Source organism: Doryrhamphus excisus, chromosome 9 (genome assembly GCF_030265055.1).
Source record: "Doryrhamphus excisus isolate RoL2022-K1 chromosome 9, RoL_Dexc_1.0, whole genome shotgun sequence".
NCBI classification, from domain to species: Eukaryota; Metazoa; Chordata; class Actinopteri; order Syngnathiformes; family Syngnathidae; genus Doryrhamphus; species Doryrhamphus excisus.
Genome location: NC_080474.1, coordinates 15,096,545 through 15,123,534, shown reverse-complemented (window position 1 = coordinate 15,123,534; position 26,990 = coordinate 15,096,545). Strand labels below are relative to the sequence as shown.

Genomic DNA, 26,990 nt, shown 5'->3' with positions numbered 1-26,990 from the left:
TATTTGTTTTTGCAAAGCTTTCATCCGTGCTGCTAGCAAGTTAGAGGTGGATCCGTTTTTCAGCTTCCAGGTTTGTCGCTGACCGGTTGTATTTTGGTGTATTGGTTGTATTTTAAGATATGTAGAGAAGCCTGCTTTTTTTTTTTTGTATAAGGCTGTTCTCTGTGAAGTGATTGGTATATACACGGTGCAGGTTCGTCTAATTAGGTGGAGATAACAGAGGTGCTGCTATCATGTCACATCATATCAGGAAGTGACAGTTTGAATGCCTCTTTCATCAAACAAGCAAGGGTTATGTTCGATTTTCCTCTGGTTTGGTGCTCATAAACAGACCCGAGGGACACATAATACTTTTGGAACATCATGAAAAAGTCACTTTTGCATGATAAAAAGTCCGAATGAATGAAAGTGATTGTGTTGTTGTGTGTAGGCTGCTGAGGGAAGGGCTGTCAGTATAGTCTGGACTGTGCTCTCACTTTCCAGCTCTTTCAGTGACTCGTGTAGTGTTGTTCTGTTCAAACATACACAAACGCTGACCCTCTCTCTTGTTTCTCTTGCAGGGACCAAGAGACCAACCGGAGGCTTAAAAATGTGAGTTTAATAGTGATAATTTCACTTTAATCTTGTTATTTCATGTACATTTCTCACAGTTTTACTTGCTTCTGATACTTCTTTACACACTACAAATCCTGCAATGACTTATAGGTTCTGATCACCCTTTACTGGCTGGGTAGAAGAGCGCAAAGCGAGCATTCTTACGATGGACCTTACTTGAATTTTAAGGCGTTTGAGGGATTGCTGGGCATAGCACTTCACAAGGTAATCTGCACCTTAAAAACAAGCACATACTGTATGAGTGGTATTGCAATCCTTTTTCACAGCCACTGCACATTGCATTCCTCAAAGCCTCCCTGGTATGTGGGCTATGTGCGGGAAAACACGGCATATGAGACATGCCAAGGGTTCCAGGCATGAGGGGATCAGATTGTTAGCGACCAAGCTGAAGGCTATGTTAAGTCATACATGACCCCCATGGCTGCGTTTGGCTATTTAAATCTGCTTTACCAGCTTTATTGGCGTTGTTGTCAACAGGTGACTAACATGTTGTGCGTGTGGACATAAAAATAAATAGTAATGCTCACAGGGAAAGGATTGGTGAGGACAGTTGCTACGGACAATATGTGGTTCATTTTTACACTATGAAAGGTTCATCTAATTTTCTTATGATAATATTAAAGTTACATATATTTACCTAGAGCCTGTTATCTATAGCCTATAATCTGCCTCCCTCATAATGTAAATCCAATGAATCTCTTCCAGGCACCAAAAAAAATACATTTTAATGAGAATAATTATTGTTTTTACAAGCATAAAACAATCCAAAATGACAAAAAAATGATTACTGTTGATGTGGAATTTCCATCTATGCTTGTGTGATGAAATTAAATCGTGTTTCTCGCCATCTTTATCAAAGTGCTAGCACTCGCAAAGTTCTTTGGCCCCATGGCAGGTTGTTTTGCACGGACAGCTAGTCCGCTAGACAGCTAGGGTGTTTTTTTTTTTAACAATACATTACAGGGCAAACAAACTAGTTGTATGAAGAACATTACCTTCTTATACGTACTTGGACAAACTCAGCTAATTAGCATTAAAGCTACAGACACACACAACTTGTAGCTTTGAGTACAGCTTACTGAAAACAATAAAATCAAAATTCTAGCATCAAGGCTAGATTTTGGATAACACACTTCCAATACAAAAGTGTATGATTGTTTTAAAACTGATGAAAAATACTATAATATACTTAAAAAAAATCATAATATTATAGTTGCAAATGAGGGAATAGTCTCAAATACAATTTAGGGTTGGTGCCAAAAATGTGTTCCTTTCTAGAAACTGAAAGGTTATGTGAGTGTTATGAATGGATATGAGTGCTGCAGCTGTTAAAAATGAAAGGCCTGTCTTTTATCCACATGCTCACCCAAATATTATAACTACTTGAAATAATGTTTTTTTTTTTCCATAATCAGAATGTTTGGGTGTGTGTCTTGGACAGGCTCTCCAAGAATTGTCAGGTCAAAAGGACGTCCGAGACAGCGGTTTTGGAGATAACTGGTACTCGGAGCAGTCGGGAGGAGGAGGTGGAGGACACAGGAGAGAAGACTCACTAGACAGTTTGGACTCTTTGGGGTCTCCACCTCGCAGCATCTCATCGGACGCCACTCTCAAAGGCAGCAGTGAAGGTAAAGAGATGTCTTGTAACTGATTGAACCACCTACGGCGTGTGCTTTAACTTCTTTTCATCTCAAAGCCCCATCATCAATATTTAACTTAATTTTCATGGAAAGTCAAATATTTGTTTAAAAAAAAATAAAGAAAAAGCTGACTTTTGTAGAAAAACAAACACCTACTGCCCTCTAGTGGTTTGCTTGAATGGGAATGTTTTCATGTTTTTGTTGAATAGTTTAACTGTAGAGGTCGCCGGTGATCATTTTGCATGATAAACATGTGTGAATTAAAAGAAGGAGAAAGAGGAAAAAGTAGTCCTACTTGCCCTGCATTTACTCCCAATCCCAAACTGCATCCACCCCTCATAAGACCGGAACAGTGAGACATTCCACAGTCCTCCACACGGACTTGCAAATGAGCAGGCTTCCAAAAGTGCCAGAACATACACTTTTTCCCCCTCTGTTCTCCCACTCATCTGTTTTGTTTTTTACAACCACCGTTACTTACAGTTTGGGGTGACCACAATGTGGTTTTTTTTTGGGGGGGGGGCAGACAACCGGCTGTTAAATCTTCCAGAATTTGACTGGTGGCACATGGGTTCTAAATAGTCATAAAATGTTAAACCATAATATGGTCTCATATGAAATACTTCTGTTAGTACTTGTACTAGTACTTGTCAATATGTATACTGTGAACTGTGTACTTAGTTCCTGAGTGTGAAAATGTTACTGTCATTGTGCACTTAACAGAAATCATGCAGTATTTACCTGCCTCTTCTTTTTCTGTTCTTTTTAATGATAAATTGCAACCACTTAGTTAGTCCCTCCCCCTTCCGCTATGTCGCCAAGATGGCGACTATTGTGGTGTCCATTACTGTGCGCTCATTTTGGTGTGTTACTTGTGCTATTAGTTTTTATTTTTGACAAATACCCCACATGGTGCAGGTGTTATTGAACATAATATGGTCTCATATGAAATACTTCTGTCAGTACATGTCAATATGTATACTGTGAACTGTGTACTTAGTTCCTGAGTGCAAAAATGTTACTGTCATTGTGCACTTACCAGAAATCATGCAGTATTTACCTGCCTCTTCTTTTTCTCTTCTTTTTAATGATAAATTGCAACCACTTCGTTAGTCCCTCCCCCTTCCGCTATGTGGCCAAGATGGCGACTATTGTGGTGTCCAGTACTGTGCGCTCATTTTGGTGTGTTACCTGTGCTATTAGTTTTTATTTTTGATAAATACCCCACATGGTGCCGCTGTTATTGAACACCCAATATTTAGTTGGATTGACATAGAATTTCCCACACAGGTCACAGAAAAAAGACAAGTGTGTTTAGCCAAATAACCTTTCAGTTACGGACAAGCCCATGTGTGTAAAATTTGAAAACATGACCGCCATAAAGTAAACATCTTCATAGGGGCACAAGCGGGACATAGGCAAGTCAGTATCCGTTTGTCAAATTATTGTAAAACTTTGATGATGTCTTCCAAAGTATTGGTCCCGTAACCCTCTGTCCACGCTTTAGGTTGTTTCAGCGACGCTGAAGCAGACGCAGCCTTCAAAATGGCCGACAACAAGGACTCTGTCAGTTACCGCCGCTCTGTAGTCCTCACGCCGAAGGTCACCACCCAGTTCAACCAGTTCCTGCCCACTAAAGACAAGCCTACAGGGTATGTGCCCGCTCCGTTGAGGAAGAAGCGAGCCGACCGCAATGAGGACAACCGTCGCAGTTGGACCAATCCGGTGTATGAGGACGAAGCCCCGATAACCAGGTATTGATCTCCGGGGTTTTATTTTTGGATGTTCTTGATGGTCCATGTCGGTACTGGTGTTTCCTGTCCTGGTGGTGTCCTCAGTGACACCAGGTCTTCCCCTGACAAAAGTCACTCATCCCCAAGCGCTCACCAACTGTGGGGCTATGAAAGCGGCAGCGACTCTGACTGTGACCGGCCCGACCCTGATCTCGTTCTGGATGACCTGGCCAGCAGACGCTTCCACACCCCTTCGCCGGCGCCGCCCGCCAACTTTGCCGTGCCCATCAGCCCCAAAGGAGCGGGCAGGGGGCTGCCCGGGACCCACTGGGCAATTGCCTCTGTGAGCCCCAGTGTTGTGTCTCATCAGAATGTGGCCTACCTCAGGTCAGAGAAGCGGCGGTGTGATTTTGTAGTGTGGCGAGAGCACAAAACATGTGAACGCTTCCTTTGTATTTCATCATCGTAACAACGGGTGACATCTTTGGACTTTATGCTAACAAGGCTGTTTGTTGGGTCGACTTTCAGCTGCACAGTCTTCATTTTTATCATTTTAATCCGCTTGGAGGAGAATTTTATTTGGGTTCAAGCTTGCGTTTGTTTGAGAGCTGTCATCCTCCAGGATCCTCCTCCTTCCCGTCTTGATTGCCTGGTGTGCCGTGTTTGCTTAACACAAAGAAAATGCTTTCACACGTGTGATTGCATCATCTCTCTCAATCAGTGGCGGCCCCGGCGAGGAACCGAGGGTGGAGCGCCCCTCCGCGGTGTGCACTGACAGCCTTTTCAGGGAGCTATATGATGACTCCGAAGATGAAGACGATGAGGTAGGCTACGCAGACCCCGTTCAGGATGACCTCTATGCTCGCAAGATGGGAGCCAGACCCCAAGGAGCTGGTGGCTGTGCGCCATACCACAAGTTCTTACCAAAGTTATGGACGCCGGAGGACGACATTCACATCCAGAAGATCAGGCTTGGCTCTCAGAAGAGGCCGTGGTACAAGCAGATGCAAGGGTTCAGGTGTGTGAGGGACCAATAGAATCAACATGGGAAGAAACCGAAGGCACTCACAGGGAGCTTGACTGGGTGCGGAATCTAACGAGATCCAACACATGAATCCAAATATCACCAATATAATATAAGACCACCAATATAAGACCATTTTTTTAACATTCATTTTCTACCGCTTTTCCTCACAAGGGTCGCGGGACTGGTCGCCAGCCAATCACAGGGCACATATAGTCAAACAACCATTCACACTCACATTCATACGTATGGACAATTTGGAGTCGCCAATTAACCTAGCATGTTTTTGGAAAACTCCACATAGGCCGAGGGTGGAATTGAACCCTGGTCTCCTAGCTGTGAGGTCTGTGTGCGCTAACCACTCGACCGCCCTGCCGCCATCCATTTTTTTTTCTTAGAGAAAAATGTTGCAAAAATATGAGATTTGTACATGCTAACCAGTGGGTCGGGCCAATCGATCTTTCCCCAAAACGCTCTCACACACCAGAAACACTACCGTGTAAAATATCAATATTCTTATGGAAAAACAAGTATGAAAAAAGTATTTCAGAATGTTTAGCTTTTCCTCCTAGAGTTGTCCAGTAAAATTATTAGCAATATTTTTTAGTTTTAGTTTAGTTAGTTTATAATATTGAAAATATTCCACTACTACTGCACACTACCACTATAATAATAAATATATTATTCATTAAATACCCCTCTGACAGTCCCATCAAAATTGGGAATTACCTCTGTAAAGGCCGAAGTCTTGTATTGGATCTCATTAGATGAGTGCAGGTGTACCTAATGAGGTGACCTAATAGGTTTGAGTCCTGCTACCTCCTTGCTTCACATTTTCCTCAACCTTCAACTTTTCACTTTCTAAGATTCTCTGGTTCATTGTCCTCACTAACCTTCCTTTCTCTCTCCTTCATGGCTACCCTTCCTTTTCCTTTCACTTCCTGGGCCTCAGTCAAGAGAAGTCTGGTTCCTTGTCGGATGATTCCGAATCTGATGCCTCCAGCCCTTTCGTCTCTTGCACCCCCAAACACAAGATCGCAGTCGTCGTGCACGGGAAAAGGTCTATACAGCTGCACGATGTTGGCGGGATATAAATAAAAGAATAATCATCATCATCTATTGTCTAATTCTAATAGAATACACTCCTACTATATGAAGACAACCCTATTATAATAGAAAATTATCATCATTATCAATTATTCAATCATTTGATCCACATTTATGCATACAATCCTGTTAAGTACACAATATGGACAAAAGTATTGGGTCTCCTGGACATTCCACAAACAGCAAGGCTGTCCAAAATTTCTCATTAGTATCAATGTCTCAAAGTGCCTCTTTCCAAGCAATTACAAAATGAAAATTAAATAAAACATGACGTCCATATGAAGCATTGACATTAACACATAAAAAAAATTAACACTTTTCTGAGCAACGTGATTGATATGGGAGGCTAAACCTGACCTGCTTTGATGGTAATGGAACTCCTTACAATGAAGGTACATCACTCTACCTTCATGAGTAGTGCCGTCAAGTTGTTTTCGAAATGTAAATGTACCATTCCTTCGACCGACAACTCTCACATGCTCCTCCGGTTTCACGTCTCCTCCCTGCTACTCATCGCTCCTCACCTTGCCCTCCTAAGTACAATTGGAGGTTAATGTTTTGCAGCTGATGCTAAACAAGCTCAAATATGACTGACCATTGTTTTCTCCCTTCATACATAAAAGTTGATTTTATAAAAATGCAACTTGCATCAGTAATGTTAGCGCCACCATGTGGTGTATTTGTCAATAAATAATAGCATAGGCAAGTTTTGACAAATGTTCACCCTTTTGTGTGCAGCAGTTCAGGACTAGAAGCTTACTCAAAACAATAATCCCGCAAGTCAGAGGCTGCACAACCCGGTCTAGTCCCAAGACTTTTGTCCACATAGTGTATTAATGAGACTTCTTCAAGTGTCCTCTCTCCTATTCTTGATCTTTAGTCCACATGCATGCACTCATCACCTCTCTGTCCTTGTCTTTCTTGCCTGCCTCCTCCTGCAGTCCCTCTATGCACCCATACTCCCCTCCACCACTCCCCAAGACCACCCAGTTAGAGACCCCGCCTCTGGTTTTCCCCCCAGTCGACCCCACCGCCGGTCCCAGACTGGTCAAATGCCAGAAGTGGCCCCTCTTCGGTCGCCAAGACCCTCGTGAGCCTCTTGATCCTATCGATTATGAGAGCATTATCCCCGACTTGGAGAACGACGACATGTTTGTGAGGCGGACCCTTGCCTTCCAGTCCAACCAGGAGCTGGCCACGGTCAAGACCCCATTATTTGCAAAGCGCCGCCTGTGGACGTCTGAGGAACAGCTCAATATCATCACTCAGCGTCATGTTGCTAACATGGAGGAAGAGGAATTCCCTGACATTGAGCAAGACGACGTGGTCCAGCGTAAGGAGAAAATCCAGCAAACTCAGCAAAAACGTCCCCTCTCAGGCGCTCCAGACAACTTCTCCCCGATGTCTATCCCTGAACCGTGGGACCTCCCAACAGATCTGAAAACCAGACTCCTGTGCCCGCCGTGCCCTCTCACCCAGCAGACATCCAAGTACAAATCCATCATAAAGGAGAACCGTCCCGAATCAGACGACATGCTGGTCCGAAAGCTTACAGTGTGTTCACAGCAGAGCTCAGCCAATCAAACGAGACCCTCTGTGCCAACTTCCTGTAACGGCAGCGACTTAGAGAAGTGGCAGTCGATCAGGGAAGCTAGTCAGCTGAGATACAAGAAGAGGCTCATGGTGGAGATCCTAGCCACTCTCAAGCTGTAGCTTTTAAGTCTTGAAATATATGGCATCATATGGCATCTTTGGTGTAGGATTTGTTGTTGAAAGTTTGAAATACAGTGGAACCCGTTTAAGGTCAGTCAACCAACTCAAGACTCATCAAGTCCTGGTCCACCTTGGTTTTCTTATTACAGTAGTTAGAAGTGTCCAACTTACATGGTTGACCCCTTTTGTCTGAAGTCTGACATGAAAAGTCAGCCTTTTATGTTGACGAGTTGATGAGTTGTAGTATTATTAACATAATCATTATCAGCCATGTATTTTTGCATAAGCAGACTTGTGGTAATGTCAAAAATCAGTAAATACAAAGGAACAACGGTTTCATAGTACCTATGAAAATGTCAGCATAAGACCAAAGAGTCGTAGACTTCCGAGCCTTTCTTCATTGCCCTTGTAGAAAGTAACAAAATGCACCCATTTAAATTTGAGTTAGCCAATCTGAGCGATGTCGACTTAACGGGTTCCACTATATTTAAATCTGTACTGAGGAATTTTTTAAACTTGTCGGTTGTCAAAATTAATCACAATGGAGGGATATGATTCTGATTCTGAAGTTCTGTTGCTTTATATCTACTACAGAAAGTACATTTTATGGGTTTTTTCTCTTTAAATCCAAACACAAACATACATTTTATTTTGTTTTATTTTCTGAGAGAATATACAGTATAAAAAAATGAAAAAAAAATTGCAGCGTTACATCGAACAGCAAATATAATCAATTTTATTTCTTATATTGTGATATATACTGCATATTATTTGAATGCTGAGTGTTTATATGTTGGGAAAATACAACAAATACTATTTAATGGTGTACTTTATTATAAAGTAATATAATAAAATAAAAACTTAAAAAATTATACTTTTCATTGCTCACTTGCTATATATATGGTATTTATTGTAATAAATTATACATATTAATTTTAATTATATTTTGGGCAAAATGCAACAACTTTTCATTGATCAGTTACTATATAATATATTTATGGTCAGAAATATATTGTAATATACAGAATATAATATTTGTAATGATGATTTGGGGATAAATACTCATGTTTAATATTATGAATATATAGACAATATTGAATATAATGAAGCAAGAAACACACAAAAAACGTTACTTTTCCATTGAATGACAGTATATTAATTTTAATTTCTGATTGCAAGAGGCGGGGTACACCTTGGACTGGTCGCCAACCAATCACAGGGGACAAACAACCATTCACACTCACTTTCATATCTATGGACAATTTAGAATCTGCAGTTAAGTTAGTAAAACCCACGCATACATGGGGAGAACATGCAACCCACATTAACCCACATTAAAAAGTAATAAATAAAAAAATAGATATATTTCATTGTCCTGTGATGGAATACATATGTTCGCACCTACAGTGGGAGTTTCACACTATCATAAAACTCACTAAATCACTTTCAAGTAGAGCGGTCTGCGCCATAAATTCCTCATAGCTCTGATGGATCGTAATATCAATCTGCTCCCACACACGAGCACAAAGCAGCCATTATACAAAGCATACTTCACCTCTATTTATTACACCACTTTCCCTCCTCTTGTCGCGCAAAAATGTCACTTGCCGGTGTCAAAGGTTAAAGCTATGATGTCATCTTTTACAAACATACACACACACACACTTACTTGCTGATTTAAAACACTCATGTCTCTGGCCCCCCGACCCTTTCTCCCTTGTGGTTTCCTAGACAACGGCAATCTTCGGACAGTTTCGAAGGGTGAGTTGACACTGGCCACTCCCAGGAATGTAGCGTATTTCACTGGCTTTTTTGCTGCTACTCCTGCTGCTGTACTAAATACTTAACACATGACAGCCTATTTTGGCGTGCATGCGTGTGTGTTTCGGGGCATCCAAGTTCAAGGCCTTTCCTGAAAAGACTAAGGGAGAAAATATGTATATATGCACAAAATAAAAATCCATTTTTACAGGTGAGTAGAGCATTATTGCTTGTGTTGTGCTTGATGGCATGGGGGCAGCATTTACTAACCAGCTCGGTTTCCTTGCTCCCCTCTATGGTCTTTTTTTGTTGTTTTTTCTGTTGTTTTGTTCTGTCAGTGTGCACAGAAAAAAATGCTTTGTTTGACAACTGCATTGATGATAACAAATTTGTCTCAAAATATTCAAAACAAGAACAGTTGTATATTTATATGTATTTTATCTGTGTCAGAATGGCTGATTTTGATTCAAATGTGTCACAGGGTACCTGAGTTCTTTTATTTTTTGTTTCAAATGATAAATCACCCCAATATTTTTTTTTAAATCAAATATCACATCTGTAGGTGCCTTGTGATCTTGATATAAGTCTAGTTTTTACTTCAAAATGTTTGTTTTGGCTTTGAATCACGTACATCTGAGCCAACTTGTTTATTATTTGAGCCAAATGTCATCATATCAACATTTGTTATATGTCCAATGCCCTTGTGGTTCTATGGGTGTGCTATGTTTATTATACATCAGTGGCCCTTCCTAAATGAAGCTCTTTTCTGCTTTTTGAATTTTATTTCATATTTCCCCTGCCCCCTTTATAGGAGCAAATCAACAAGTGATATCCCGGAAGAGTCCCTGGTCACCCGTCGGCCTCACTATGAAGAGCTGGATAAGTATCGGGAGCAGATCAAGCAGATTGAGGACCAGTGGCAGGATGTGAGTATAAAAAGACTACAGATGGATCTGCTCTTTCATACATCTGTGTATTATTATTATTATTATTAGTAGTAGTAAGTACATGAGTGTATCTCAGTCTAGTGAAAACTAATTGGTGTCATAGTCAAATAATAAAGCATTTAAACATCATTTAGGTCATGCAGTCCCCAATCCACAGTGGTGTTGAGCCAGGAGGAGCCTAGAATACACAAATAGAACACGTTCAGCCTGTCCTTTTTTTTTTTTTTCCTCCCTCAATGTGCCTTTCTTCATCACAGGACTTGAGCAAATGGAAGAACCGTCGCAAGAGCGTCAACTCTGACATAGTGAAGAAGAAGGAGGAGAGAGAGAAGGTTGAGCAGATCACATACGGCAGCAATAGAAGGTCCAAGACCTTCAAGGAGATGCAAGAGGACAGGTAAATACCTAAAATTACTATTTGCGTAGAGATTTTATATTATTACTTCCTGTATTTATTGTCTTTATGCATGCAAAAATGTTTTATTTCAATGAAATATAATTTATATTCAGGGTCATGTGATGTGACATAATTGTATTATTGCTTCTGGTGTAAATCTGATGTGCTTGAATACTACTGAATCTGCAGTATATATTGACCTGTCAGTGCAGTATAGCATATTGACCAGAAGACAGAAAAAGGTGGGTAGTTTGATAGCCAAGTTCTATACATTTATACATGCAAATCAACCAAGCCATCAGAGCTTTTCTTCCTATCCCTCACACAAAGCTGGTCAATACAGTATATCATAACCTGTAATTGTTAGACTGCAATAGACAACAATACACAAACAAGGGTTTTCAAACTGAGCGCCAGAACCCAAAATAGATGAGGGGTCATTTTTGGGGTCAAAAGACAATTTCTTGTCAAATTACTTTTTCTTTCATTTTTGGAGTCATACATTTTTGTCCTATTGTCAGTTTTGCGGGCGGCACGGTGGTCTAGTGGTTAGCGCGTAGACCTCACAGCTAGGAGGACCAGGGTTCGATTCCACCCTGGGCCATCTCTGTGTGGAGTTTGCATGTTCTCCCCGTGCATGCGTGGGTTTTCTCCGGGTACTCCGGTTTCCTCCCACATTCCAAAAACATGTTAGGTTAATTGGCGACTCCAAATTGTCCATAGGTATGAATGTGAGTGTGAATGGTTGTTTGTCTATATGTGCCCTGTGATTGGCTGGCGACCAGTCCAGATTGTACCCCGCCTCTCGCCCGAAGACAACTGGGATAGGCTCCAGCACCCCCGCGACCCTCGTGAGGAAAAAGCGGTAGAAAATGAATGAATGAATGTCAGTTTTGCTCCTTATCATGAATTACGTTTAGGGGAATAGGTTTTGGAAAAAATATTGCTTCCATTTCTAACTTTTCGTCCTTTGCTGTGTGAACAGAGACAACAGGCGAAACAGCAGCATCGGCAGTCGCATCCAGGCACTCAGCTTTGATGACGACATGGATGTATTTGAGAAACCAACCCCTCGCTCCCGAGAAATCCTGAGCCGAAGCTACACCATCGACACTCCTTTTCAGTCCTCTGACTCTTTTACACCTTCTCAGAAAGAGGATAATGCGCCGGCTTCATCCCAGACTCGGGTTAGATCCACGAAACAGGAATCTGACACCGTGGATGCCCCTGCAGAGACCGCCAGTAGCCTCAGCTCAATCCACAAGCCCTCAGGAGTTGTATCCTCTCTCAGGAGTTCCGTCTTCGAAAACACCAGCACTGCCAAAACTGAGGAGACTTCAAGCATTGTCTCCGCTCCGAGAGCCCCACAAACGGTGCCAGCACCAAAAAGCCCAGTTAATGTGCAGCCCCCGTCCTTTGGTTCCACGTACAGGCAACCGCAACCCAGTGCCGTGAAAGCCAACCCTCCAGCGGTATCTCGAGTGTCTGCTTCCCTTCCAAGGAGCTACCAGAGATCGGATAGTGCACGCCTGACCTCAGTCGTTGCACCAAGACCGTTTGGGACCCAGGCGTCCCGTGTTGGGTCACTTACCAGGTCCTTCACCGTAAGTCCCAGAGACATAGTACTGTAGTAAAACTTGGAATGGGGGTATTCAAAGATTCATTATTTGTCTCCACAGTCAGACGACTCCAACAACCTCATAAATGGAGATGTTGGAGTCACCATTTCCAAGAACTCGTCGGTCCCCAGCCGCTACCGTCAGTTCATGACCCCAGAAGATGAGGCGGAGTCTCAGTCGAGCCCCGCCCACAGCAGTGAGGATGAGGAGGAGCAAGAGGAGACTACCAGGAAGGATGTCATCTCAACCTCCAACATCGTATCCGACCCAGTTCTGGTCAAGAAAGATGTTCCTGCCAAGGATCCCAGCCAGGTAATTATGGATCAACCAAAAACTAAGAGCAAACTAATAATTGCATCATGCAGGTATGAGCACTAAAGAGAAAATGATCAAAAAATGGATGCTGTGTCATTTATCATGACATACATTTTTTTTTACATATTATTTCATTCATTTATTATTTTTTTAATATTATCTGTGCATCGCTTTTAACCAGGGGTGGGCAAACTACGGCCCAGGGGTTATTATTATCATAAAACCAAAGAAGTTGAACTCAGGGCGCTCGTAGTTTGTACATTAAACCTCAAAAAACTGCTCTTGCCTTGTAGGAGAGCTCCTGCGAGATGCGGATCAGCTTGAACCAGAAGCCCAATAGCAGTCGAGACTTCGGTTTTGAGGCGGCGTGGGACTCGACCGGCGCTCGCGTCAAGTCCGTCCAACCAGGTATTGGCAGAACTCTACTCTAGGCCCTCAAAACCTTTCATAAAAAGGTGCCTTCGTGATGGGAGGTTTGACCAAGACTTTTAGGAGTTGAGAACAAGACAAAGCAGGTGAAAACCCAGGTAATGATAATAATGCAGTTTTGGTCCTTAGTGGTCTTTAGAATACATCCTGAGGTATTTGAGTCTGAGTACATGAGTACTATACCACTAACACACCACACAGAGCATTTGTCACCATCAAAAATGTTTTAACTTCAAAATAGAAACAGCGAAACCCATGTTGCATTGAACGCATTGCTAAGAATGAGACATGCTAATAATCAATGGAGGAGAACAATGGTCTCTATTTTGTTGTTAAGGCAAAGAGGCTGAGGGGCAGTGGAAGAAGGGCAGTCTACAGCGAAGCTACCATTGGCATGTGTTATTGTTGTCATTTGTAATGTTAGTACAAGTCTGCTTAACTAATGAGCATCTAGTAGTCTGCTTGAATTCCCGGCTGCTCAGGTACTAGACGTAGTACTTGGGAAATGAAGTGGAAAATGGGCAAAATGATAGCAAAACACAGCAAGGTGCAGCATTTTTGTAGTATGCATCATGTTTTCTTTTCTTTTTTTTTAAATTTAAATGTAATGGTAATGATTTTATTTCATTTGAACATGCATCAGATTACAATTGAATGCATCACATAATCAGTTCACTGTTCCACATGTCCAAAAGGAGTAGGAAGAAGCAAAGCTTATTAAATCCTACCCCTCCATCTGGTACTTTTACAAGCAGTAACTGTCACATTTGTTCACTTCCTGCTTTCCTAATATAGTTTAAGTTTTTTGGTTTTTTTTTTAATTTTAATTTTTTGTCAAAATTACTGCTGATTTTTTTTCTTGTTAAATTATATTTTTACAATGTGGCATGTAATAACTTAATATTTCAACTTAAAAAGTTTTTTCTTTAATAATTCATCTTTATGCAACCGATTTTTCCTCTTAATATTCTATTTTTTTGCATCATGTTTTCTAGACCGAGTTCAAAGCTATGTAGGGCAGCATCTGTGTCAGACCTCCTGGGTCTGAGCCTCCCGTTTCCACTGAGATTGCCTCACAATACATTTAGCATGGAACAGTAGTTCTGTCATTATTTACTGCATATATATATATATATATATATATATATATATATTTTTTTTTTTACCCTGTCAGGGTCTGACTCAGTCCTATTATTGTGTCCTCCCACAGGTAGCCCAGCTGAAATGTTCCAGTTGCAGCCCGGGGACGAGGTGCTGACGGTGAATGGCCACCGGGTGGCAGACATGAGCTATCTGGACTGGAAGGCTGGCATGGACGAGGCCCTTAGAGAGGGCAGTTTGGTGATGGATGTCCGGCGTTATGGCCAGAACAGTGAGTCATCTACAAAGAGTGTGTGTGTGTGTGTTTATGTGTGTGTTTCAGGTATTCACTCTTACTTCATATACTATAAGGAACAAGTACCGGGGCGCCCACAAGAAGTAAAATAAGGACCTTTTTATGTCTATTCATAAAATCCAACGTTTTGTGAATTGTGCTTCACAATGATAGAAAAAAGCGACGTCGCTATAAACGCTTGACAGTTATGTTGTGGTAACTTTTCTGACACCTCCTGCTTGAAACCCAAAATGTCAGAAGGATCGTGAGGCCCCGTTTTCACGGTCTGTACTGCATCTGAAAGGATTCAGTGTGAGCCTGGGGGTTATACTGTAAAATGTCTGCTACCTTTTGGTTGTTTTTTCAGCTTAAAACTACACCAAACATGATCTCTTCTATTGTAGAGTTACATCATTACCTATTTGTGCCTCTTAAACCTTAAACTCTTAAACTTAAACCCCTAAAAGTCTTTGGGAGCAAGTGGTCAGGTTAGAAAAAAAATGTATAAATATTTCTTTGGTATGACTCAAGAGGTGTGTGTCCTAATACTTAGAATTTTTTATTTATGGATTTCAAAACCCATAGTCTCATTTGTGTGATATCGCATCGTCAATTCTCGGTGTGTCAGGTGGAGGGGCATTAAAGAGCCTGCATTCCCGACACTGCCACTGCCACTCGTGCCGCTTGCGTTGCTAAACGGTTGTGACACTCTAAATTGGTCCATAAAGTGTTTGTTGAATCATGCGTGAATGATCCCATGACAGCCAAGCGAGCGAGGTGACTGCAAGTGTTATTGTGTTGACCTTAGAATTTTAGTATTTCATTTCTTCTTTTGTGTCATGCCGCTGCTTGCATATTGTCTCATTTGGTTCTAGTTCCTTCTTTTTGTGGTGTTTTTTTATGTCTTATCAGCATTCCCTGCTATTTTCCTGGTGGTGGGAAAAACTCAACATAAATACCAAGCCTAAGTCAATAGCGTAAATCATAGCATATGGTTACATGAGGATACTCTTACTGTATGTTGATAGGACCCTACCAACGAGTCAAACGGAAAATAATTTTCACAAAAAAAGGATCTTTTTTTGCCCATCTGTTTGACTTATTTTTTCTGATTGTACAGTATGTACTATAAATGGTAATATAAATGTATGGGTGTTAAAAAAGGGATTCTACTTTGCAGAAATTCACTTATCACGGTCAAATCTGTAACCAATTATCCACTGTAAAGGAGGGATTACTTACATTTATGAAACAAAATATAAAAAAATATTTTGATTTTTTTCCTGTTTGTTCATCAGCAAGCTACTTACTTCCTGGTTTGTGGCGAAAGACGCAGGACAAGGGTTTTGGAACATTTTTCTATTGTGAAAGTTGTAGAATGTGGATCCATTGTAATATTCATTTATTGATTCATTTTCTACCGCTTTTCCTCACGAGGGTCGCGGGGGGTGCTGGAGCCTATCCCAGCTGTCTTTGGGCGAGAGGCGGGGTACACCCTGGACTGGTTGCCAGCCAATCACAGGGCACATATAGACAAACAACCATTCACACTCACATTCATACCTATGGACAATTTGGAGTCGCCAATTAACCTAGCATGTTTTTTTTTGGAATGTGGGAGGAAACCGGAGTACCCGGAGAAAACCCACGCATGCACAGGGAAAACATGCAAACTCCACACAGAGATGGCCTAGGGTGGAATTGAACCCTGGTCTCCTAGCTGTGAGGTCTGTGCGCTAACCACTTGTCCGCCGTGCAGCCCTCCATTGTAATATTCATTCATTCATTTTCTACCGCTTTTTCTTCACGAGGGTCGCGGGGGGTGCTGGAGCCTATCCCAGCTGTCTTTGGGCGAGAGGCGGGGTACACCCTGGACTGGTCGCCAGCCAATCACAGGGCACATATAGACTCCATTGTAATAATTCCTTATTATTTATATTATTTCCTTGCGAAAAAACTGGTACTTTTTACATAGTGCTGCTTGCAAACAACTATAAACATTACCACTTGATTTTGTGCTTGGGGGAGGTAACAGGTAACAAACACTATGTGGGTTTATGGCAGCTTTCTAAGGCTGCATGGCTGAGGAAGGTGGTTTCTCTGTCGCCCTCTGCTGCTGCTCTCTATAACAACACAATAACCTTACTTCTTGTAGTTCTCTTAATGTGCTTGAAGAACATTTGTCTTCCTAGTGGACACTAAAACAGGTAATAATAACATCACGTGATGCTACAATATGTGTGTTATGTTTTTTTTTTTTGTTTTTTTTTGCAATTGTTACATTATCTGCAAGCAGCCTGGGACAGAGATCTGCCTTCCCTGCCATTTAAAAGCCATAAGACCATCAATCTGACCACTGCGGATCATCCCATACTTGTAGGTTTTCCTGACACCAGTGCCGCTAATACGTTGGATTTCACCTCGCTTGGGGAAATATCACCTTCAGCCAAGACCCCCACCCACTCTGTGGTGGTAAGTGGACCACAGTAGCACATTAATTTGAACCTGATTGGTGGGGTAATGGTTAGGATTCTGTTACTGTTTTGGGTGGATATTAGGTTATTAGGATTTATGAGTCTTTCTATGTGTCGTTTGTAAGCGTTAGGGGTTAGTAAGGCTTATTAGGTGTATATGTTTAAATAGCACCTTGTGTCATGTCTTTATGCAGGATGTGGCATCCAACGGAGTAGATGGCGGCTTCCCTAAAGTGTCACTGATCACAATGACGAACGGTAAGGATGGTCATACATCGTTGTGGGTTTTACATTGATGACTTTTGGACTGGATGTACACTGCAGGGCCCAACACTAATCAGTAATAGTCTTATTGTCTTATTAAAACCTCTTATTGTTTGTCTCCATCTCCTGTGTAGACTCAGAGCCCCTTTCTTTGAAAAACTTAAAACGGAGGTCAGAGTTTTTTGAGCAAGGTAAAAAAAAAAAAAGTCTCAAAAGCAATGTGGAGCTCTTTTGGTCTCTTTTCGTGTCTCTGTGCATTTGTTCTGCAATGGGGATTATTTTGCATGTTTTTACCTGTCCGTTATTACTGTATAGAAATAAGGAAATCAGCAGGAATCTATCTTGGGCCCCTCGCTTTTTCCATCGTTTTATCTGGATCCAGAACTCTGTCTTTCCTTCTTCAGGTGTCTCAAAGTCTGGTGTCAATGTGCTGATCTACCTTTGTGGTAAACATGGTTGACATGCTTGGGTGTGTCGTGATTTTTTGTTTTTTTAATATGTCCCTTACAACATGGACATGCTGTTCAGGCCAAATGGGACACCAATGTCCACCTTCAGAATATTAACATATAGTATATATATATATTTATATACTCTATTTTTCAATAAAATTCAAATTTATGGCAAAATCAAAACAAAATGGCTACAATTTAAATGGGGGAAAAAGCAACATTGTTGAATAAATGGCAAAATTCTGAAATGAAGCAAAAAAAACAAGTTCATTCATAGATAAAATAATACAAGAAAATTATATTTTTTTAACATTTTTTTAAGATTCTTTTGATTGTATAACTATAACACATAATGTTTTTAATGGGGGAAGTATTTATTCTTTTGAAAAAAAATATTTTGAGACTAAGTTGACATTTTTTTGTCATTCAGGTGAAAAATATAACAACATTTTCCATGGAGGGTAAAATAAAAAAACAAATATTAAAAATTTAAAATGGCTGGACAATATGTCAGACATTGTATACTATTATGTACATTATGGTTTATATTTATATACATTACATATAAACATACTTATAATATGTTTATATGTATATTATTGTATAATATGTATTGTATAATAATACGCACAGATAGATTTTCCTTTTGCTGTTATGCATGTTCTCCAGCATGTTCTCCAGCATGTTCTTGCTGCTTTGTCAGCACCTTCCAGCCTGTCGCTCACGCTGCCTTCTGCATGCTGATGATATGTTTGTACCATCTTATCATGCTCACCGTCCCTCTATTGATTTTTACAACTATGGATGTCCGATGTAAATACGTAATATTTATTTATCGGGTGATCTTGTTGAAGGAATCAATAATTGGGCTGAGCCTGACATTTGTTGCTTTACATGCCACTTTTCAGAATGAATGAATGATAAATATGATTAATCAACCTGCGTGTTAATATGCCGGATGGTTAAAGGTTAACTTGCATCTTCTGTTGCACAAATGTTGACTGATTGTGTCTCTTTTTTCCAGGAGGAACAGACTCTGCAACACCAGAAGTAAGTAGAACATCATATATGATGTGTGTATAACAATGAATATGATGTTGATTTGATTCTCTCCATCCACAGATACCCGTTCCATCCATCACTCCGTCTTCTAGAAGCTGGTCTTGGGACCCAGAAGAAGAGCGCAGGAGGCAAGAGAAATGGCAAAAGGAGCAGGAGCGCTTACTCCAGGTTCAAGAAGAAAATGAGGTCAAATTATTTGTGGTGTACAACCAGTGCCAATGTTATTGTTGTCTTCTGTAGGAGAAGTATAAGCGCGACCAGGAGAAGCTGCAGGAGGAGTGGCTCAAGGCCCAGCAGGAGATCTCCTTCAGTGTAGCACAACAAGAGGTATTGAAATGATAAAGTATGTTTTGTGTTATTTGTGATAAAAAAAAATGCATAAAATGATATGAAATAAATAAATTATGTTAAATACAATGTAATTTTATGTTTTTTGTCAATAGAGAGAGAAAGTATTTGACAAAAATATATTATTTTAAGTAATACTAATAAATAAAATAAAACTGACAACCAATAATGAAGATTTTTTGTTGGATAATAATAGTAAGCTGATAGTAAATAAACTTATAATAATTACATGGCTGCTGCACAATGAAAAGCAAGAATGACAATTAAGAAAAAACTGAATGTATTAAATTGTAATGGCATGAAATAAAATAAACGATGACAAATGAACAGTTTTATACCCCAAAATATCAGCTGTTTTCAAATGTTTTGCAAGTGATTTGCCACAATTATTATGCTCATGTGGACATTCCACAACACACACAAAAAATCCCCGTTTTAGTCACTTCTACTTTCTAGTTGAACAATCTCGATGTTGCTTTCACTTTTGTTGTCCCTCGCTGTGCTTGTAAAAAGATCTGATGATATCACGCCATCATGTGTCTAATCACGCCACTTTGTGTGTCCTGCAGCCTGTCAGCCCACACTCACCCCTGCCCTACTCACCGTGGGAGGAGGAGGAGAAGAAGATCAAGGAGGTGGAACAACAGAGACTGGCGGAAGAGAGCAAGAGAAGAGAGGAGGAGGAGAAGAAGAAGAGGAGGGAGGAGGAGTTGGAGCGCCAAATACGAGAGGAGGAGAGGAAGAGGAGGGAGGAGGAGCTGGAGCGACAGAGGCTGCTAGCGGAGGAGAGGAAAAGGAGAGATGAGGAGCTGGAGCGACAGAGGCTGGCGGAGGAGAGGAAGAGGAGAGATGAGGAGCTGGAGCGACAGAGGCTGGCGGAGGAGAGGAAGAGGAAGGAGGAGGAGCTGCAGCGCCAAATAAGGGAGGAGGAGGAGAGAAGAAGACAAAGGGAAGAGGAGCTGGAGCGCCAAAGAAGAGAGAGGGAGGAGGAGGAGAGGAAGAGGATAGAGAAGGAGGCGGAGGAGAGGAGACAGAGGGAAGAGGAGGAGCTCCTCTGGCAGAAGAGGAGAGAGCAGGAGAGGGAGGAGCTGAGGAGGAGGCAGGCAGCTGCTGAGGAGCAACAGCGCCTAGAGAAGGAACAATGGTCATTGTCCATCTTACTAGTAATACCATCATTACTATTACTATATATGATATGTTACTGTTATTATTAGTAGTAATATTAGTAGTATCATCATTATTGTTGGTCTCTCCAACCATCACCAAACATTCAGTCCCATTTATACGCTGGTAATAGTATTAATTTCAGTATATATTTTTTTTTAATCAAGCCATTGTGGTTTTTGTTGCAGGGCAAAGTCGTTTGATGAAGCGGAACAATTTCAAAAAAAAGGTCAGTATTGTTAATAAGCACTTAGCAGTCGCAATATTAGGTACAGCTGCACTGTCTAAATCAGGGGTCTCAAACTCAGTTTACTTGGGGGTCACTGGAGCTAGGGTCTGGGCGAGACTGGACCGCATCAGGTTTTCCAAAAAAAACAAAAAAAAATGCATTTATTAAAAACAGAAAAATTAATAAACTTTGCTTTGGTTTCGATTTTCTACAAGAAAAGCTCTGATAAAACATTCCACTGTTATCTTTTTATTTTTCTACACAAAATAAGATGAAAAATAAATAAACAAATCAAGAATAAAGAAAATCAATCAATCAGTAATAAATAAATAAATACAATAATAATAATAATAATAAAACGGCAAATAATAAAAACTTAAGAAACTACATATAGTTTGTGGGTAGACAAATTATTTTTTTCAGATTAAAATTAACAAATTATTATTAGAGCCCTGTAGACATGACAAAACACGACTATAGTCACATTTATACTCTTTTTATTTACAACATATTGCGCAACTGCAGGGTCTTGAGACACATGCTAACTCACAAACTAGAGAGCTATAGCGACCTAAACGGTAGCCTTCAAGTTATTTCCTTTAAACTTAATAGCCAAAAACTTACCACTTCCACACGGATAGGGAGGATAACTATTAACAGTTATTTAACCTTTAACATGAATATTAATCAAACGTAATAATTTTTTCTGGGTACATGATACCATACAGCATCCATATCAAACTTGCACGGTCCGCACTAACATTAAACTTTCATATCAAGGCGGGGGCCTCAAACTAGTGTCCTGCGCGCCACATTTGGCCCACGGGCCGCGTGTTTGAGACCCCTGCCATACAGCATCCATATCAAACTTGCGCGGGCCGCACTAACATTAAACTTTCATGCCACATTTGGCCTGCGGGCCGTGTGTTTGAGACCCCTGGTCTAAATACATTCAATACAATTGACACAACGGTGTGTTCCTAATGTAGTTTAAAACCACAACTGTAGTTCTACAGCACTGCTAAGGATTGTGCAGGCGGGCCTAATGTTGTGGCTTGTTGTCTATATTGTTGTACATTGTACGCCACCGTAGCCGTGTTTGTGAACCCGGGCGGCATGGTCCACTGGCTGCTGGAGGAGCAGGCCAGGAACTCCACAGACAGGCTGGCTAGGAGTCAGAGGGCTGTGGCCGAGCTGGAGATGGAGAGGAGGAACATCCTTAATGTTATGAGATACAGGGAGCCTGAGAGAGGTTGGCTTCGCCCCCATTGTCGCCGCACCCAATCACTGGCTGTGATCTGCCTCTTAATCAAAACTGTCCAATCAGCATGACAATCACATAATTATAATGTGCATTATGTACCTTTCTTTGGTGCATAAGAGGTCATTCATTGGTGATAAATGTGATTTTCTCACAATGCTGCACTCAGTCTCCTTTCCAATAAAAATTCAAAGTCTGACATAGATTACCTGATGCTGTGCTTTAGCTATGGCCATTTGAGTGTTATACTACACAGTCTCCACTTTAATGTAGTGCTAAAATTTCTCGCTGCCCACAGTCTCCTTTTGGATAAAACTGGAGGACACATGCAATCGTTAGCTAACACTGTCAGTTGCTTCTTTGTGGTGTTTGTCATGCAATCAAGTAGGTAGTAAATTTCCCTGGAAACTCATTTTTGTTTGTTTGTCCACTGTGGATGCAGTGAGGGGTGGCAGCCTGTTTGACTCCAAGGGTCCCCAACCGGCACCACAGGCCGAGCTGCAACGTCAGCAGCTCCTGGATGACATGAGGAAGAAGACCCCCGTGCTGACAGACAGCAGCTGGATCCGCCAAAGATCCGCCACGACCCCCGGCCGGGAGGACTTGCCATCCACACGCAGGTACGTCTGTGTGATAAGCATCTTTTGTGGTGCCGGCGGTGGTAATGCTAACACACGGGGCTTGCTAACACACCGGGATGAATGGATTCAGTGGTGATGGTACGTGGCTACTAAACTTGGCTTGGGGGGGGCTTTGCAGGGGCGGCTCTCTTGATAACCTGGATAACCCCCACAATTCATGGCGCTCGTCGTGGACACCCAGGAGCGACTCCCATATCCCAAACTACTCCCGGCCGCACAGCGCCCTCTCCGTTGGTACTGCCGTTTATGGTGGCGGGCCCCAGGGGGGGCGGTCCGGCTCAAACACCCTGCCTGCTTCCCTTCAAGGCCTGTCTTCAGGAACCGCCCCCTGGTCCCGACAGTTGCCTTCTCTTTCGCCCTCCTATCTGCCTCCCACCACCTCCCCAGAACCTGCTTCTGATGGAGGTGATTCTCGGCAACGCAGCAGGTAAACTTGGCTTGAACGCAACACTCTGGTGTACCGAGTATTCATGCAGGTGAAGGTGGAGCTTTCATGGGGGTGCAAGCCAAACATGTTTGCATGAGTCATAGGCATATTTAAATCAACTTTAAAAGCCTTTGTCAACACAAACATACTAAAGTCGTAATAATACAGAAAGAAAAAGTCATAATATTATATACTGGTTATATTATCTACTGTATATATAAAGTCTTAACACTGGAATAGTCCAAAAAGTGGCAATTTTAAGCAAAACAAGTGCTAATATTACATTCTTTAAGGTCATGGGAAAGCTGGAGCCTATCCCAGCTGACTTCAGGTGGGAGGAGGGGTACATCCTGGACTGGTAGCCAGCCATTATAATATTACAAGAATAACGTTGTAGAATTACATTTAAAAAATTATAAGTAAAATAAGTGGTACTATTACCTCAAAAAAGTCATAATATGTAAAAAAAAAAAAACAACAACAACACTGATTTATTATGTGAATTTTTTTTAACATTACGAGGATATCATCTTGTAATATTCCATTTAAAAGTTGGATGGTATGAGATTTGCGTTATGAAAAGTGGGAATATTAAGATAATTAAAATGAAAATTATGAGAATGAAATTGTAATATAATGTGAAAAAGTTACAAAATTACTCATATTTGTTGTGAGAGTATGTGAAAAAATTTAATATTCCAAGTATAAAGTCTCAATAGCACGCAAAAGCTTTGCAATATTATGATAATTAAGTAATAATATTATGGGAAAAAGCCATAATATTTCAATATTAAAATTGTAATATGTGGTCATATTATTTTCCAACAGTACATATTTATTTGATTACAAAATTACTATGATTTTTTCTTTATTTTGGCAAGATGCCAACATTTTTGTCATAATATTACAACTCAAGTCTGCCGTTACTTTTTTTTTTCTTGCTTTTTGTCTCACTTTTATGATTAATATACAGATTTGTCTTGTTTGTGCACATCCATGACGTGCGTCATGCGTGTGTGTCCTGTGTGCGAGTGACAGCTTTGTGTTGTGTGATGCATGCAGGTCAGTGAGCGGTAAGAAAGTGTGTACGTTCTGTGGCACCACGCTGGGCAAAGGAGCCGCCATGATTATTGAGTCCTTGGGACTCTGCTACCATTTGACCTGTTTTAAGGTGAGATGGCGGGACTGGATCATATCTGCCTCGTCGCTGATTATCAATAATATTTATATTCCTATACTCCTAAAGTAATCTTCATGATCTTTAGGCCCTTGTCCTCCTGCATCCTTCTATGTATGAAATATGAATATATATTGTACATATCCATATACTGTCCCCCTGTTCATTGCTGTGCTTTTTACATTTGATGCACACATCTGGCAACTTATCAGTTCATTAACTGGCTTTCAGTTAATTAGTCAGTTAATTAGTAGTTTAGCTATTCAATCAGTCTGAACTCTTTTTGCCTTGTTTTTTTCCTGTCAGTGCTTCGACTGCAAGTCAGACCTCGGTGGATCGGAAGCAGGGGCAGAAGTCCGAATCCGAAACAAACAGCTGTATTGTAACTCCTGCTACGTTCGATCCAAAAGTGAGTTAAAGTGACTTTTTTTTTTTTTAATTGGCCGATGAGGGGGCGGCACGGCTAGAAGGACCAGGGTTCGATTCCACCCTCGGCCATCTCTGTGTGGAGTGTGCATGTTCTCCCCGTGCATGCGTGGGTTTTCTCCGGGTACTCCGGTTTCCTCCCACATTCCAAAAACATGCTAGGTTAATTGGCGACTCCAAATTGTCCATAGGTATGAATGTGAGTGTGAATGGTTGTTTGTCTATATGTGCCCTGTGATTGGCTGGCGACCAGTCCAGGGTGTACCCCGCCTCTCGCCCGAAGACAGCTGGGATAGGGTCCAGCATACCCCTGTGACCCTTGTGATAAGCTGTGATAAGCGGCATAGAAAATGAAAAGACTGCATGTAACAAAAGCTTTTGTGTGTGTAATTCAGGGGTGGGTAACCTGTGGCACATGGGCCATGTATGTCTCGCAAGAGAATCTGATGTGGGCCCCAATGCACATTTACAAAAAATCTAATTTTATAGGAATGCTTATAATAAGGAACAAGTGGTTACCACACAGGCCACACAGCTAGGAGACCCGAGTTCAATTCCACCCTCGGCCATCTCTGTGTGGAGTTTGCATGTTCTCCCTGTGCATGCGTGGGTTTTCTCCGGGTACTCCGGTTTCCTCCCACATTCCAAAAACATGCTAGGTTAATTGGCGACTCCAAATTGTCCATAGGTATGAATGTGAGTGTGAATGGTTGTTTGTCTATATGTTCCCTGTGATTGGCTGGCGACCAGTCCAGGGTGTACCCTGCCTCTTGCCTGAAGACAGCTGGGATAGGCTCCAGCACCCCCACGACCCTCGTGAGGATAAGCGGTAGAAAATGAATGAATGAATGGCCGATGAGGTAGCAACAAGTGTCTCAGCTAAAGTGACCAGTAAAGCAATCCTGGCAAATTATCTGTTCCTCCATTTTGTAAAGCATTGGTGCTGTGTCTTTCAGCTGGCCAGCCCACCTCGATGTAACGTGAGGGTCCTCCAGCAGATCTACGAGGAGACCACATGCTACAACAACCCCTGAGGCGGTTGCTTACATCCGACTCTAAACCGTAAACTTCCATGTCTTAATTCCTGAGTATCGACTCATTTGTTCTTTACTAAAACAGAATGAGAAAGGAAAATATGGAGGGATTTTTTAGTCCTCAATTGAAATAAATATAAAGCCAATTAAATAGATAAAAATATGAATTAAAATGTGAAATAATTATATGGACCCTATGAAATGATATCCAAAATATATCTAAATCCTGATTGGCTGGGGACCAGTGCAGGGTGTACCCCGCCTCTCCCCCAAAATCAGCTGGGATAGGCTCCAGCATTCCTCTGCGATCCTAATAAGGATAAGCGGCATAGATATTGATAAATTGGCTCTCAATACAATAGGTTTAATATATAATTAAATTTTATTTCAACAAAAATCTATTTTACGACCCATTTATTGAAATGCAAACTACAGTTTAAATGATGAAATGAATAAACTAATATTTAATTCATACACATTTTAATAAAGCTATTTCAAGTCAATTAATTCCACATTCCTTTTATTAAAATACAATTAAAATCATGAAATAAATAGGTTCAATATGCTTATTCATGAGGAATTTCACACATTATTTCACTTTCAAATTCATATGAATAATATGTTAATTATCTATTTAATTGCCTTTATATTTATTTATTTTGTCACTAAAAAAAACAAAAAAAAACCTCCATAAAAGGTGTGTGTTTTTTATTTGTATGATGAAGTATTAGAGAAAAAAAGGGTTCTTCTGCATGTTCCACTGGTTTAAATGATCCATTATTAGATCTTTCAAGAAAGCTTTTTGGGGATTTTCTAAAACCTGACAGGATCATCTCCTTTTTTTGAATGCAATTTTATTTTTTATTATTCCCGCTTTTGTCCTGGTGGTGTTAAACACTCATCCTTTTAATGTGTGCCTTTAAGTCTGCAAACAGGGAGAACTGTGTAATTATTACCCAGGCTGTATTTAATAATAAGATGGAATATTATGCTGTTTTGTGAAGAATATATGATACTAAATGGCAGATGGAGATAAAATGTAAATAAAAATGCTAATCTTTCAAAATGCAGTGATGGTATAATTTCAATGAGGACCGTCTCTCTCATTCTCATTCTCCAAAACTAATTTGTCACACGGATTCGGTTCCTGGCGCGGCATTTGATGACACTTTTGATAAGCCGTCTCCTAAAAAAAAAAAAAAAAAACCTGCTGTGACATGAAATCCAATTTGCATTAGCATATATTGAATATTCATACTCCTGTCTGCTTGCTTCCTGCCATTGCTCAGCTTCTCTGCAGCAAGGCTAGGTAGGAAATTGTCCTTGTCGTTCCATAATTGGGATTACAGCTGGAGG

At 40.9% G+C, this 26,990-nt stretch overlaps 1 protein-coding gene across 1 annotated transcript in view; it reads left to right on the top strand.

Moving 5' to 3' along the window:
- The window catches only part of lmo7a (LIM domain 7a), a 57,581-nt gene extending 30,881 nt beyond the window's left edge, over nt 1-26,700 (top strand). Inside the window, exons 5-29 of the mRNA XM_058081171.1 lie at nt 561-591; nt 706-819; nt 2,057-2,243; nt 3,763-4,009; nt 9,564-9,593; nt 10,405-10,519; nt 10,798-10,937; nt 11,923-12,541; nt 12,617-12,868; nt 13,165-13,279; nt 14,511-14,672; nt 16,972-17,147; nt 17,344-17,407; nt 17,548-17,604; nt 18,890-18,915; nt 18,988-19,095; nt 19,168-19,254; nt 19,845-20,419; nt 20,628-20,668; nt 21,762-21,920; nt 22,372-22,549; nt 22,689-22,997; nt 24,060-24,168; nt 24,481-24,583; nt 25,557-26,700. Of these exons, the coding sequence (XP_057937154.1) occupies nt 561-591; nt 706-819; nt 2,057-2,243; nt 3,763-4,009; nt 9,564-9,593; nt 10,405-10,519; nt 10,798-10,937; nt 11,923-12,541; nt 12,617-12,868; nt 13,165-13,279; nt 14,511-14,672; nt 16,972-17,147; nt 17,344-17,407; nt 17,548-17,604; nt 18,890-18,915; nt 18,988-19,095; nt 19,168-19,254; nt 19,845-20,419; nt 20,628-20,668; nt 21,762-21,920; nt 22,372-22,549; nt 22,689-22,997; nt 24,060-24,168; nt 24,481-24,583; nt 25,557-25,579 (4,027 nt within the window). The 3' untranslated portion in view covers nt 25,580-26,700. The remainder of the gene's footprint in view (nt 1-560; nt 592-705; nt 820-2,056; nt 2,244-3,762; nt 4,010-9,563; nt 9,594-10,404; nt 10,520-10,797; nt 10,938-11,922; nt 12,542-12,616; nt 12,869-13,164; nt 13,280-14,510; nt 14,673-16,971; nt 17,148-17,343; nt 17,408-17,547; nt 17,605-18,889; nt 18,916-18,987; nt 19,096-19,167; nt 19,255-19,844; nt 20,420-20,627; nt 20,669-21,761; nt 21,921-22,371; nt 22,550-22,688; nt 22,998-24,059; nt 24,169-24,480; nt 24,584-25,556) is intronic.
- Nucleotides 26,701-26,990: the final 290 nt, after the last annotated feature.